Source organism: Coturnix japonica, chromosome 15, assembly GCF_054131305.1.
Source record: "Coturnix japonica strain WE chromosome 15, WE-NBRP24, whole genome shotgun sequence".
In the NCBI taxonomy this organism is placed as follows: Eukaryota; Metazoa; Chordata; class Aves; order Galliformes; family Phasianidae; genus Coturnix; species Coturnix japonica.
Window position 1 is genome coordinate 14,428,351 of NC_140677.1, and position 14,408 is coordinate 14,442,758.

The following is a 14,408-nucleotide window of genomic DNA, read 5'->3' on the forward strand; positions in this document are numbered from 1 at the left end:
TATCAACGCAATGAGAAGGCTTAGCCCAGAATACTTATCTGTTACTTGTATTTTACTGAAACAAAAATCAAATTGACTTATTTGGATGGTTTATGACAGCAAGCATGTGGTGTTATTGGGAAACCAGTCAATGGGTCTGAATTAATTCCTTCAACACTTTCCAGTTCTGCCACCCCAAGTGAGATCTGAATGTCAACAGCCCTACAACTACAAATGATAAATCACAGATGCCATTAAAATACCTGCTTGTTTTGTTTGTTTGTTTTAAATGGGCTTGAACATCCTGGAGAAGGTTTCAATCTCACAACTTTTTATTCATATGAAAATACTTCCTGAAAAATTAAGTGTCCTCCAGGTAAGAATGAAGATATCAACAAGTCTGAATTATTTGCCGCTGTTAGGCCTGGACTTGGATCTATCCCTATGACTTGAAGCAAAACTTCAGACTGAAAAAATAAAGTTCAAAGTATGACTGCTTAAATTAAATCAGGATATCATGTAGAATATTCCCAGTCCAGTTTTGAATCTAAACATAAGACCCAGTTCTAATAATTCTGAGTATCCGCATATTATTTATTTTTCACTCGAGTGTCTACCTGGGGAGGACTGAAACAAATCAAAGCAAATCGTTTGCTGCCATAATGACCTCTTACAGTTTGACAATAAAATCAACCTTCTGCTGTGGAACCTGCACATATTTCTATAAAGATAATAAACTACTTTGTGTAACCTAACTCTCGACAAAACAGCTTTTCATAAGCCTTGATTCAAATGGTTTATATTATATTACTGAATTTTCAGTTCTCAAACTTGAATTGTGACAAAAAATACAGTTCTTTAAGTTCTGTTGTCCATGTCAACCTATGTCTTATATTACTACTGTTTTACTACTTTATAACATTTATAACACATATCCAGACTCTTATATCAAAAGATCTGAAGCTGAAAAAATAGTTTCAAACTTTGGAATTTATGTGTGTGTTCCATGCATAACAGTACCCAGAAAATGCAGATACAGATCTGTGTACATCAGGATTAATATTGAAAAAGAATACAGAGAAAAAGCTGTGCCTCCAACATACATTAAATCTACATTAAATATTTGATAAAATAATAAAAAAGCCCTTTACTGCAGCTTTTATTTTTAACTCATTATTCCTTGTTACTGCTAATTGTTGTAGCCTTACAAATAGAGCATTGAAACGTCCCTTTTTCATGAAGTTCTGTCCAGCCTGCAAACAGGAATGTCATCTCAAGAAAATGCACAGAAGTGCAGGGGAAGACCAAGGACTGCAAATGAAAACAGGGTTTAATGAAGGACAGCTGTTCACTTGACCAGAATAGAGAAGGCGGCAGATTTATTTTGTAAATTCAGGCTGGAAGAAAATTTACTAGAAAAAGATAAAAAAAATCTTTGTTCTGCTACAGATAATTAAATTAACTGCAGAAAATTGTAAAAGCTGTTTTTGTAAAGGCTTTTGATTATTAATAGTTATACTGACTCATAACAGCAACACTGCAGTGCTTACTAAGGTAATCTCACTTCTGGTACAATAACTTTCACCAATGATGTGCTTTTTCCTTAAAGGAAGGCGGAGTTACCAGTTAGTGTCTGGGCCATAAATAAGAGGTTCCTATGTCAGGGAAATTAGAAGTCAGTTAACATAAGCAGACTGAGCATTAGAGGGCTTTTCTAAACCACCCAAGTCTGCTGAAATTGAAGACGCAGAAGAAATCAGATAGTTTGTAGGAAGTTTAGATATAAAATCAACAGTAAGAAAGCATTTTCTCTTGGCAGACCGATTAGCTGTGCTTAAGGCAGCATGAATCCTGTACTTAGTACCTTGTTGTTTTCAGTGCTTCTGCTGCTGACCCACAGAATTCAGGAGCTGGTGGAGGCGTGCAGCTGTGCCCCTGCTCATCCGCAGCAGCTCATCTGCGATTCTGCTTTAGGTGAGTCATTAATAACGACGTGCTTTGAACTGCTGGTAGGAAATCGAGTGGAGCTAATCTAACTGCCGCATTCTTTTCTGTACAGCTGTAGAGAAATATTTTTAACCATGTGGCTTCGACTCTTAGAGGATTTTGGAACAAAATGACTGCAGACAGCCCTTTTAAACATACGGCTATGGGAAGAAAAATGTGGCAGTAGCTGATCTGTTTTTCTTGATTTTTTTTTTCTGTTTTTTCTTTTCCAGAACATTTTGTGGTTGCAGATTGTTGAAATTACTGCACTATTTTAGTGGGCTTTCTTTTATTCCTTCATAAAAACCACATCTATGTTAGCTCCTAACTTAGAGCAAGCAGCAAAGAATATGTGGACGTCTAAATGTTTACTGCTCACTGTATCTATACTAGACTATTCCATCTAAATACAGATCCACTCTAACTGTGCATATCAACAGTTGTTACAGCGCTCTGGGAAACAAAATGAAGTCCCCAATGACATGTTGAAATATTTGATCTTTGTTCTGCTGCGCTCCAGTATCTGACTTTATTTTCCAAAAATACTTGAGTAGGAAACTGATATGCCTTCACTTGTTTGAATCTGGCTATAGAGTTTCTACACAAATAGGATTCTCCAGTCTTTAGAATGGCTGTATTTCATGACGTTCAATCAGATCTGCGGCTGTCAAAATACTTTTAGAAAGAAACTAAAGATCTCAAAATTATACTGCATGGGGATAGGAAAATGTGTCATTTTGCAGTCTTTTGATTTCATTAGCTCAAGCTGAGGCTGGTTAGCTTCCATCTAGTGTGAACAGTAAATGTAGAACATGAGTTTCCAAAGTGTCACAAAATTAGCATCTCTATGGGGCAGGCAATACCTTCTGCATACTGATTAATTGCTTTTATACTCTGACAGAAAATCTTTGTAGCCATGACAAACTCCAAGCTCTATTTGTGGCCATCAGTTAAATTGTTGTTTAATCTGGTTGTGTTAAGCACTCTTTCACTGAGTTACCTACACCAGGCATTACAAACTTGGGGTTCAGGTGTAAAAGGAAATAAAGTTGCACTTCCAGAAGCTTAACTAAATATATGCATACAGTTAATTATGTTAATCTGCTGCACTCCTAGGCATAACAAAATAAGTTTTTCAGCAGATTTGAGAGTTTTCTAAGTAAATAATTTCACAGTATAGAGGAAACTCAAAATACTTGTTACGAGATGTACATACTTCAGGGAATTCATTCTGGTCACTCTAATTAAGACAAGGTCCTTTATATCTATACGTATATATATAATAAATGGTAGATATATACTTTTAATTAGGTTGAAATAAGAAATTGTAAAATAATGCTACTTTATATCTGGACTTGGTGCTTAAGCTCTCATTTACATGAGTTTTCTTTTAAAAGTCAATTGTACTTTATACCTAAGGAATACTTCCATCATGGATCTCTTTGTTTATCACCCATGTTTCAATATATATATATTTAAAAAAAAAAAAAAAAAAGATTGACAGATGTACATAATGTACATATATCAAATCAATATTTGTAAATATATTTTGGATATGCATACATATGTATTTGCATATATGTAACACTTAAAGCCTGACCTAAGCATTTAGGGATGAATTCCTTGATTTCTTTTGGATACAGTACATCTTGTAAGCAGATCAAAATGGCTTCAAAGGATCTGCAGAAGACCTGTGGTGCAGTTTGCCCTGCATAAGAGAAACCTCCACTAACCACTTTGGCAAAGGCAGTTTCTCCAGCTCCTGTGCCAGGGCTGGGGCTGTCCTGGGGAAGTGGGCAGCACGAGGCTGAGTTTTCCCACACAGCGCTACTCCAATGGGAACCAGGGCAATGCCTCTACAGCTGTTCTTCCTTTCTGAAGCAAAGCAGGTTTGAAGCCACACCTGCATCCTTTTTGCACCACTCAGTTCTTAAATGGGAATGGCCATGCTATTAAGTATCCTGTGCAATAGTACACATCAAATTTCTCCTGCTAGTAGTATGAAGAATTTTATACCTACACTTTCCAAGATTTAAGAAGATTAAAACATGTACTTCAAGATTTGTGCCTTAATTTCAACATATCTGTCCTTCCAAAATATCAATAAACAAAGAGATCAGCTCTTCACCTACCAAAATCATTAGTAACTGATCATCAATCCAGCTTCTTACTGAGACAATTCCATCTTTGTCATTTATTTAGATCATTCATCTGTGTACCCATAGAGACATTCAAGTATTTTCTTGCAGAATAAAAACCTGTGAGGATTTTGTGGCTTCACACTCTTAGTAAATACTCAATGTAAAATACACCTCACCATCAGAGATAGGCTCCACACTGTTTGCATCTTGGAGCTGTCTAAAAAAAACCTTTGGACTTCTCCATAGTATGGAAAGATTGTAGTAATTGGCATATAATACGCACTTATATTTTATATTGTTGAACTTATTGTATTGTATATATTATATGTTATATTATTGTCCTATCAAATGGAGACAGACCTTATTTGCTTGATAGCAATCACAGAATCACAGAACTAGATATTTATAAACATTAATCAGATCCCCTCTATCTTCTTTTCCGCAGGCTGAACAGACTCAGGTTAATCAGCCTTTCCTCATACAGGAGATACTTCAGGCCCTTTAGCATCAATGTGGCCCTCTGCTGGACTCCTTCCAGGAGATACCTTTCTATTTTCCACTGGGGAGCCCAGAGCTGGACACAGTATTCTAAATGCGGCCTCACCAGTGCAGAGCAGAGGGGGAGGATCACACCACTCAACCTGCTGACCACATTCTTTTTAATTCGCCTTCCAAGGTCCTTCCCTGCAAAGCTCACCTCCAGCAGCTCAGCATCTAACCTATACTGGTGCATGCAGTTATTCTTCCCCAGGTGCAAACTCTACAGTTGCTCACATTAAACCTCATCAGATTCCTCCCTGTCCAACACTCCCATCTGTCCAGGTCTTACTGAATGGTAGCACAACCTTTTGGTGTAACAGCCACTCCCCACAATTCTGCATCATCAGCAAACTTGCAGAGTGTGAATGTTCTGCCTCTAGAGTGAAAATCAGTGACAACAATGCACAGGTATATTTCTAGGACAAATCAGCACTGACTGGAAAGAAGTAGCAAAAATGAAAGAAATGAAAGCTAAATTTCTGTTCAAGGTATTGTAAGTTTGATAAGAGAAATTACAAACTGGACTCTATCCTAATTCTCTCTCTTCCTTGAAAAATATACGTACAAATGATGGGAAAAACACAGCACCTGTGCATGCTGCTGTTAAGAAGTATTAGAGGAAAAGAATTTGAGGCCTAACTGATTTCCTTATTCTCTTTTCAAATCACAGTGTAAGACTGCATCGTCAATGTCGTGCAACTTAAGAATTTCAAATCTGCTGTAAATGTTCTTCAGAATCCTGCCATTTAACCATGAAATTGGGGCTCAGTCTGGAAAAATACTGTCACTTTCTTCTCCTTTACTCACTGAATGTTTTCATGGCAGCATTCCTGACAGCTTTAAAGCTGAAGCTGTATAATGAGGTGGCATCATGAAATAGTGAGCAACAGGACAGAATTTTAGAGATGTATCCGTAGAGCACAAAACTCTGGTCAATTAGATCAGTGATGACTATAAAAAAATCACACTTCGGTGGAAAAAAATCCAACTGAGTTCATTGTTGTGAGAGAAAAACTCACAATTATTGCAGTTCACTGATTTAAAAGTAACTCAGTAATATCAACTTACTGGTGACTTATGTGCAAGATAGGATAATTCAGCAACTATGTTACTTTTATTTAAAACTGTACATTATAGGGATAAGAAATGAAAACCCATGGTTTCAAAATCATTCTGCATACGCTGTGTGAAAAACAAAATGCAAGCTTATGAACAATGACTAAATAATATAAAACAGACGGTAAAATACTGCCAGATTCTTAATCCTATTAATCTAGCAATTTTAATCCCTAACTTTCTCATTAAAAAGTATTTCAACAGTACGGGGTTTCTTCCGCATGGAGGAAGAGGTATGCAGCCATGAATGGAAATCTACAATAACATGATGTATGTTGTTCTACAGACTTCAGAGTATAAAGAGAGTGTTATTCTTCAGCTGAAATTAGGCAGATGTTGATTACTAGTCAAATGATGTGGTATTTGAGGCTTGTGAAGTAGAGAGAAATATTTCTGGTAACATGAGTAGCAGCTGTAAAAACAGTGCAGAAAAATGAAAGTGACCTTGAACAACGTTAGGAAATCACGATGTTTTTCATGTAATAAATAAGTTAAGACTAGCACATATCTGTTAAGAAACCTCTTCCATTTTAACGTGTATAAAAACCTCCCCCTTACAAACTGAATATATTCTTCATCTGATAATAATAAAAGGACTACATAATCTGGTTTAACAAGGAAGCCAAACTAAATCAACTCTTCCCTTCAACACAAGGAATTTTTGCATCCCAAGCCAAAAACACACAGGGACTCACAAAATCCTGACCTACCAGAAAGTCCTAATGAGCTTCAACAGAAATGCATTTCAGATGCAGACAACCACTAATAAAACGCAACAGCAGAATCAAAGTCTGCAAAGCATTTATGTTGAAAAAGTTGATAATCAGTGCAAATTAATGTATGTATCAAATAGTGATAAAACAATTATTTGTTTCTGCTTCATAGACTTCAGAAGTGTATGCATTCTTTTTCCAAGAAGGTGAATTTTGGAATGCTCTGTTTTTATTGAACAGAAGCACCACGAATAACAGTGAATGACATTAAAAAATTGCAGTTCATCATAGAGAGAAGAAAGATGTAACCAAAACATTTACACAGCAGCAGTATTAGCCTGTTAGCAATATTAAACTTGTTAGCAATATTATTATTGCTAATATTAAGTTAGATCATGTAATCTTTGTTCTCAGTGTGCAAAATATAGGTTTATCCATCATCTACTCTTTCTTTTCTATTTTACATTGGATTAATACAACTTAGGTTTGGCTCAGTTCTTGAGTTTTAAATTAAACTTCCCTTTCAAAAATCTCCCTGGGGTTCCTTCAGACCAAGCAATAAAATTTTAGTAGAAGGATTTGATTTTTCTGTTCTTATAATACTGTTATCTCACCACACTTGCCTTCTCATGCAACACAAACAAGGCAATGCTCCTCTAGAGTGTTTCTATAGAGTAGAGGACAAAAAATGTTATAATTATATTATTCAACAAGATCTGTGGGTACAGATCCAAAGCCTCTGTGTCCCAACAGCCTGACAAGTTCTGTTTTTATTCTTGTGATGTTCAAAAAGACAGTCAATTATGGTGCCACTGATTTAGTTATTTTACAGACAGTTGTGAACAGTTATTAATGGAATATCAGAAAACTAAAACACAAAGCAGGCAAAGGCTGTGTTCATATCCTATCTAACATAGGCATCTTCTGAAATATAGATTCCTTGGCTTTTGTTCTAGGAACTGTGGAGAAAGGGATTATTAACAATGCATACTTACATTTAAGAAATGCATCCTACAAACAGAGGAAAAGATGTTTTGAGTTTCACTCAGTACTGGACAAGTTTGCTGCCACAGCACTCTTTTTACAATTGAACCAGTACAACAGTTTCAATTAGGTCTCTGTTTGGAATGAAATTGCTGTTTGCCAATCAGCCTTGTTGAAATCTACATTAATAGATCAGCTGTTTGCTAAACACATTTGCTGTTTTTCCAGCTTTTTAAAGATTATTCAAGGTAATTATTCTACTCTCTGTTGAAGTCTGCAACAACTAAAGGCTTGCATAATAGCTCAAAAATCAATGCTGCAAAACAACTGTTTCAGTCACCTCTACATTGTAAGAATGAAAGGCAAAAACTATGTGGAACATGCACTGTTTGCCTGTGACAGCACCAGATATCAGATTTGTTAGATTTTCTCAGAATGGTGTATAGTTATATCTCAAACTGGTATCACTGTCATTGATTTGGTAGCACAACTGTTATAATATAGGAGTCATCTTTCATTTCCCACGAAAACATGCGAAATGAACTCAGTGCTAGGATTAGGGCTCTTGGACTAGAGAGAAATGAAGGAAATTATAAATGGAAACAGGATAAAAATGGCATTTTTATGAGACACTACTTGGCAAATCCTTCAGCATGAACCAAGAAACCAGAATATTCATTGTTAAAGGACTCACTTTTAAAAGGCCTTAAACATTTCAGAATAAGGGCAACATATTAAGCCATTCCATTATGGTCCATGCTTTTAAGGTTAATTTCAGTGAGGAGTCCACATTCTTAAAAACAGTCAGACGTACCTTTACCAGGTAGTCCAAATTTCTATTGGCACCAGTAAGAATTAATATCAGGTAAATTGAGGATTAATCAGGAATTTCTATTTTGATATACCCAACTAAGAGGGAAGATAACCCTCAGTTCTTAGTGGGGATTACAAAAAGAGTATAAATACAAAACAGAACTACTTTACTAATGTTTCATAAGAAGCTTTCCCCCTCCACTTTGGTAAAAGGACTTACTGCCTTACTTACATTTATTTCAGAGATTGTCATTTCCCTTCTTGTCTGGCCATTGGGTAGAGCTCTTTCACTTCCCTCTCTCTTTTCTCTCCACCTCCCACACCCTTTTCTCTCCTTTTCTTTTTGTTGTAAATTATTTTTTACCACAAGCTCTGAATATTTGTGTACATAACAACCCCTTCCACACCTCACTGTCATTTTCCCCTATGTTTTTCTAAATGACATTTTTTCTAGTTGCAGCTCATGTCACTTTTCTTGTCTTAACACATCTGAGAAGGGTGTAGCTACATATTTTCCTCACTCTGTGGATATTTCTGTAATTAAAGGAAGTACATCTATTCCTATTCCAATCGCCCTTACAATTATTATTATTTTTTTTTAATCAGATGAAAAATAGTTCAGTCTTCTGGAAATTATACTCCAGAAACAAAATTAACAAACTAAGCCCAAATTAATAAGATAACTAAATATTAGTGTATATTTCTCATATTAATGTGATCTTCACAATCTTGATAACTTTGTCCAGGTAGTTCAGCTACTGCATTATTTTAAATTTATTTCTAGGCTTATATATTTAAAAGTGAGTGCACATAAAATGCCTTCTATTAAATGAGGTGATAGTAACATTTGTGTACCTGTAAACAGCTGCCGGATCTGATTTCAGAGAGAAACCACACACTACTAGAAAATACATGGCTAATGCCTAACCTTTTAGCTTTGAATACGTCTGCATTATAGAAAATCTAACACTTGTTTCCATATTGTTTCAACAGAAATATAGCTGATAAGTAATATAAGTAAGTTCTGTCCTTTTGCGCAGTTCAAAATTACCTTTCATTGATGTAGAAATGGTTGGGAGATAATATTCTTAAGGAAAGGAGGAAGAAAAATATTCTTAATAGATAATCTAATAATAAACGTGCAATTGCCAAGCTGATTTACTAAATAGAACAGTGCCCTCCTATAAGTGCAGTGTGATATGACCCTAGTGCAGTTGCAGTTGCTTAGAGGGGCAGCAATTTAACAGCATGGACTCAACACCATAGTGGGAACCAATAGCTGCCATTAGGATTTTTGGTTTGAGGCTCTAACTGACCACCTGCATAGCTTTGATCACATTCATTTCTTCCTATTTCAGCTACTCAACACAGTTTTCAGCTACAAAACACAAAATATTTCTTAAAATACCAAGAGTTATAAAATGTGGGAGCACTGCATAAATGCAGCCTCCCACTGCTGAAATATTAGCATGAAATGCATCCTGTATTTTTAATGTGGAACAAATTTGAGGCAGACTGAATTACTGGCATTAGAAGATAAAACCTATGCGTATGCATTTCATGTGGAATTTCTCATGTGGAACCAACAACTGTCTGAGAGATAAACTGAAATTATTGCCCTAAACATGCAGAGGTTATTCTCAGCCAAGCAGAGAAGCCAACCCAGCAATGGCACAGTTGAAACCTTTTATTGAAAAGAAGTACAGACATGGAGGAATCTTAAGTTATAACCACCCTCTGAACCATGAGTGAAAAGGAGATGGTTGGGCCCAAGAATGCTAAATCAGGAAGTGCTTGTGGTTAAAAACAGAAGCAACCACATGAATCAGAGGTTTTAGGAGACAGTGAAATGACTGATTGAAAAAAATAAAGGAATCAAAGAACAGAAAAAAATGAGGAGGATTAAAAGACCCCAAAAATCTGTGTGTGCATGAATCTGATTTCAGGAGAAATGTAAACCGAAATAACTGAAGATTTAGACATCCTTTAATGTAAAAACTTTCTTGTCATTTAGAAAAAAACACATCTCAGTTTGGACTAATTCCACCATCTGGAAACTCTCTCTTAAACAAATAAGTTTCCTTCTTCCTTTTTTATTTTTTTCCTCTCTACACACCCACAAGAAGATCTCATAATGACAAACTGCCTTACAGCATTCCATGGAGACTCTTTGAGCTATTGTAGGTAACCTGTCACGCTCCTGTCAGACGGTAACAAGAATTTAATACAAATATGAAAATTAATAATATTTCAATCTTAAGCAAAAGGGGAAAAGTAGTTTTAATTATCCTACATATATTTGTATTGAATATGAAAGAAAATATTTTCTTCATATAAAACATGTTGTGATACTGAGGAAATTATGGGTCTAAGTTGTTGTCTCAACTTTTACTTTCTACTGAATGGACTTTTTCATGTTGAAACCTTTCCTTACAAAGTATTGCTATAAAGGAAAACAACACAAAACAGAACACGATTCTAATCTGACCTTTCCATCAACATAGCACAAACAGGCCACAACACTTTTTGTCTGGAAGTAGATCAAAGCACTTAGAAGTACTGTTAATTTGTGGGAACATGACACATCTGCAGATGATTAAAGAGATGCTGCCACTTACTATTTGAAATGAAGAATTTGCTGCTCATACTTTAAAGAACTCTTTCCTTTCAATCTAATCAGAAAGTCTAAAGGTCTTTAAAAGAGTCTGAATGGCTTGGGAGGAGGGAGCCCCATACCAAAAATGGACGACTCCAGCTTTGAAGCTGCAGGCATATGCACCATGTTGATTTTTACATCTAATTTGTTCTGCTAATAAGTGAGGAAATGAGAATTGCACACTTTTAAATGAAACTGACCTCTATTTGACTATAAGAAAAATGGCATTTTGGATTTCCTATTCCTTTTATTTAGCTAATTTATTGAACAAATTTGCTGGGGATGGAAAGGAGAATGTCAGAAAAATATATATATCAATATATGTACGTATATATATGTGTGTATATATGTATATTTCCTCAACATCAACTTGATTTTCTGAAGAGAACAATAAGTATGAGGATTTCACTATAGGAATGGACAAAATCTAGAACAGCATTTCAGGGAGTTTGGAATTAATGCTCTAATGCATTAGCTCTAATGCTGAAGAAGAATTTCTGGTCTCTGTGATACCTGCATGAAGAGGCATAACCTAAAGCCTTTGCCACTCTCTTCATGGAGATACAGCTTGTTCTAACAAGGAGCACATCTGCAGAGGAGACACGATAACAGTGATCAAGAACCAAGCCAAAACTGGACTACAAACAATTTTGGGGTGGTGGAAGTTCCTAGAAAATCTTTGGGCTCAATGAAATATACCATATTATTAGTATGATTTTATTGCTTGTGCCAAATATTCTTGATATATTTTAAAAAATATAGATGAGGGACACAAAACAAGCGTAGGAAAGAGAATAAACTATTTTTCTGTCATAGAAATGTCTTCCTTTCCTTGTTTTAAGAATAGGAAATAGTGATAGCTATTACTCGTGAAATCAGGTATATGCTTACTTGCTTTTAAACTTTTTTTTCCCCTCTATTACAGTGATTCGAGCAAAAATATCCAGTGAAAAGGTGGTTCCTGCCAGTGACAATCCTCTTGATACCCACAAAATGATCCGGTATGAAATCAAACAAATAAAGGTACATGGAATCACTCAGCTAATTTGAAGTTCAATACTGATAACCTCTGTATATTGCTACACAGTTTAGCTCCAGATGCTTAAAGCTGGAAAAGGATCCATCTGGTTTCAAGGTTAGACATAGGTGAACTACACTGAATTAAGAGTAGGGTTGAAAAAAGGAAAAGAAGGAAAAAAAAGAAGAGAGAACTCTGGATATCAGAGAAGCGTCTGCAGCATCTATCCAGCTGCAATAGAGAGAGCTTTTCACAAGTGGATATGGACATATGCAGAAGCAGAATTCCTTCCCTGCTAAGAAAAATCAATTTGTGTGAATGCTGCTAGGAGAGTAAATAGGAGTGCACAAAATAAAAGATTAAGGATCTCATAGGATTTTTCCATTTATTTTTTCAGCTCCCATAAGGGGACGCATTCATTAATGTTCTGTTCAGGGTCTGTGCACAGTGGGAGTATGAGATGATGCTCAAGCTGATAACTAAACAATATGTGTACTTTATAGTGATGCATACATAAGATGTAAATGCATTATATCAGAAGGTAGAACTGGGTCAGGCCATCCTGGCGTTTACTCAGAAAGCACCCACACTTTCAGGTGTTGGGGGAAAATGACAGAGAAGATCAAATACAGTTTACTGAACTGAACAGATCTAAGAAATGGTTTAACAAATATTCATCTCAAAACCAGAGATAAATCAGAGCTGGAATATCATAGACCAAATAAACAAACAGCAGCCTGATGAGGGCTTTAGGGTGCTCCATACTTATCATAAAGTTTTGTTCAGCTAATAACAAACTCTACCTCCAATGAAACTCAAAATGCTCGTTTTAAATATTGATCAGATCTCCAATATGAGTTGCTATTGATTCATGTATATATAAGCATATATGCATATATTACATAAATGTATGTAATCTATGTATGGCTCTTAAGCTAATTCAGATCAAGTAGTAGGTTACTCACATAAAGTTGCACCCTACTATAGAATGTAGTCCTATCTGAGGTTTCTGAAAGTGAACACACGGGATGCTTGCAGAGTTCATACAGTTAACTCTGTACTAAACTTCTGTGCCTAGCATAGCCCAAATAAGGTGGATTTAAGTGTCACAGAAGCAAGAGATTCCAGTTCCAAAGGTGACAGGAATCAGAGACTTTTATGGGAAGTAAGGAAGGCGCTGGCTCCTTCCAATTGGAGCTCTGCTTCATCTATGAGGCAGATTCTCTGCAGCACACATGACCTGCTTCTGCATCTTCATCTTCTTGAGAAGATCATTTACATTTGGCTTCTATCTAATAAAAGTAGACACACTGTCCATCACCATTACATGCATTTTCAATTACACTATTCTGTTTCACCATTGCTCTGTACAGGATGCTGGGTATTTTTTTAATTTTGTTTTTCTTCTTAGTTGCTATTCTGAATTTTTTTTTTTTCTTTTACTAAGTATTTCAAATGAGTGCCTAATGTTTTTGGATGGGAAGAGCAATGACAACACCTTTAACTATTTTTGTAATTCTATAAATAAGGCTTCAAAAAAACCTAACATATTACTGTGTATTTTGTTGCACGCTGTACTATTTAAATCTCCTGAGAGAAATTGAGTAATATGAACATATTTTCCAGGGACGCCAGCTGCAACAGAGAGAGCTTGCCCATGAGAGCTGTGAACCTTGCAATTGTCCACAGCTGTCAACACACAGCATGATGTAACGAAACGGGGCCCCCCGAGTGCTGGGGCTTCAGTTATGTCATATTAGGTGATGACAGGCGTTCTGAAGTTGATTAGCGTCTTACGGTTCCTTCTCACGTTTGGATATAACTAATTTTGTTTCTGTCTTTTAATGGCTCGCTTAGCCATAGCTGGAAGTGTTGGTTAGAGAGCAGATAATCTGAAGGCTGCATGGGCTTTGGTTGTGAACCTATTCATTTTGGTGCTGCAGGAGAGAAATTGTAAGAGCTAGCTCCCATTTTCTAAGAGTTGTTAGAGAAGGTTGTGTTGGGCAAAATTATCAACTGGATGTGTAAAAACAGTATGCTTTACTGACAGAACATAGGAACAGTGCTCCACTTCCTAGCATGTTTTATGTTCTAGGAGTTGCACACCATTACACTGATCATTTACATGCAAATATATTGGTAATTTTTTCATCATTAAAGATTCAACACTGTAGCACCTTCTTTAAGATGAGTGCTGGGTCTGTTTTATTCTTTAAATGGGAGACACGAGTAGAATGTAATGCAAAGAGAAAGCTTTAGAGAGCCATTAAAAACAGTTAAAAATCAGATTTTAAAATGATTTTTTTTTAAAAAAAGCCTAATATTCTTATAAAATAACAGACAATTCATTTTATGAAGAGATGGAGCCTAATGGTTGGTATTTTTTCATAGAAGTTCAAACTTCAGAGCCCTTTTTCCAGAAGACGCACCATGTACTTATTTCAGTTCTTGTTTACAATGCT

At 35.9% G+C, this 14,408-nt stretch overlaps 2 protein-coding genes across 6 annotated transcripts in view; one reads left to right on the forward strand and one right to left on the reverse strand.

Moving 5' to 3' along the window:
* Positions 1-14,408, reverse strand: part of SYN2 (synapsin II) — a 103,513-nt gene that overhangs the window by 38,266 nt on the left and 50,839 nt on the right. The gene's annotated exons all lie outside the window — the stretch shown is intronic.
* TIMP4 (TIMP metallopeptidase inhibitor 4) overlaps positions 1-14,408 on the forward strand; it is a 56,153-nt gene that overhangs the window by 37,423 nt on the left and 4,322 nt on the right. For 2 of the 4 annotated variants that reach the window (XM_015874776.3, XM_015874775.2), the window contains 2 exons: positions 1,858-1,953; positions 11,854-11,951. In XM_015874776.3, the coding sequence (XP_015730262.1) occupies positions 1,858-1,953; positions 11,854-11,951 (194 nt within the window). Of the gene's footprint in view, positions 1-1,650; positions 1,954-11,853; positions 11,952-14,408 lie in introns of those variants that run through there. The other 2 variants (XM_085516963.1, XM_015874774.3) reach the window with 2 other exon arrangements.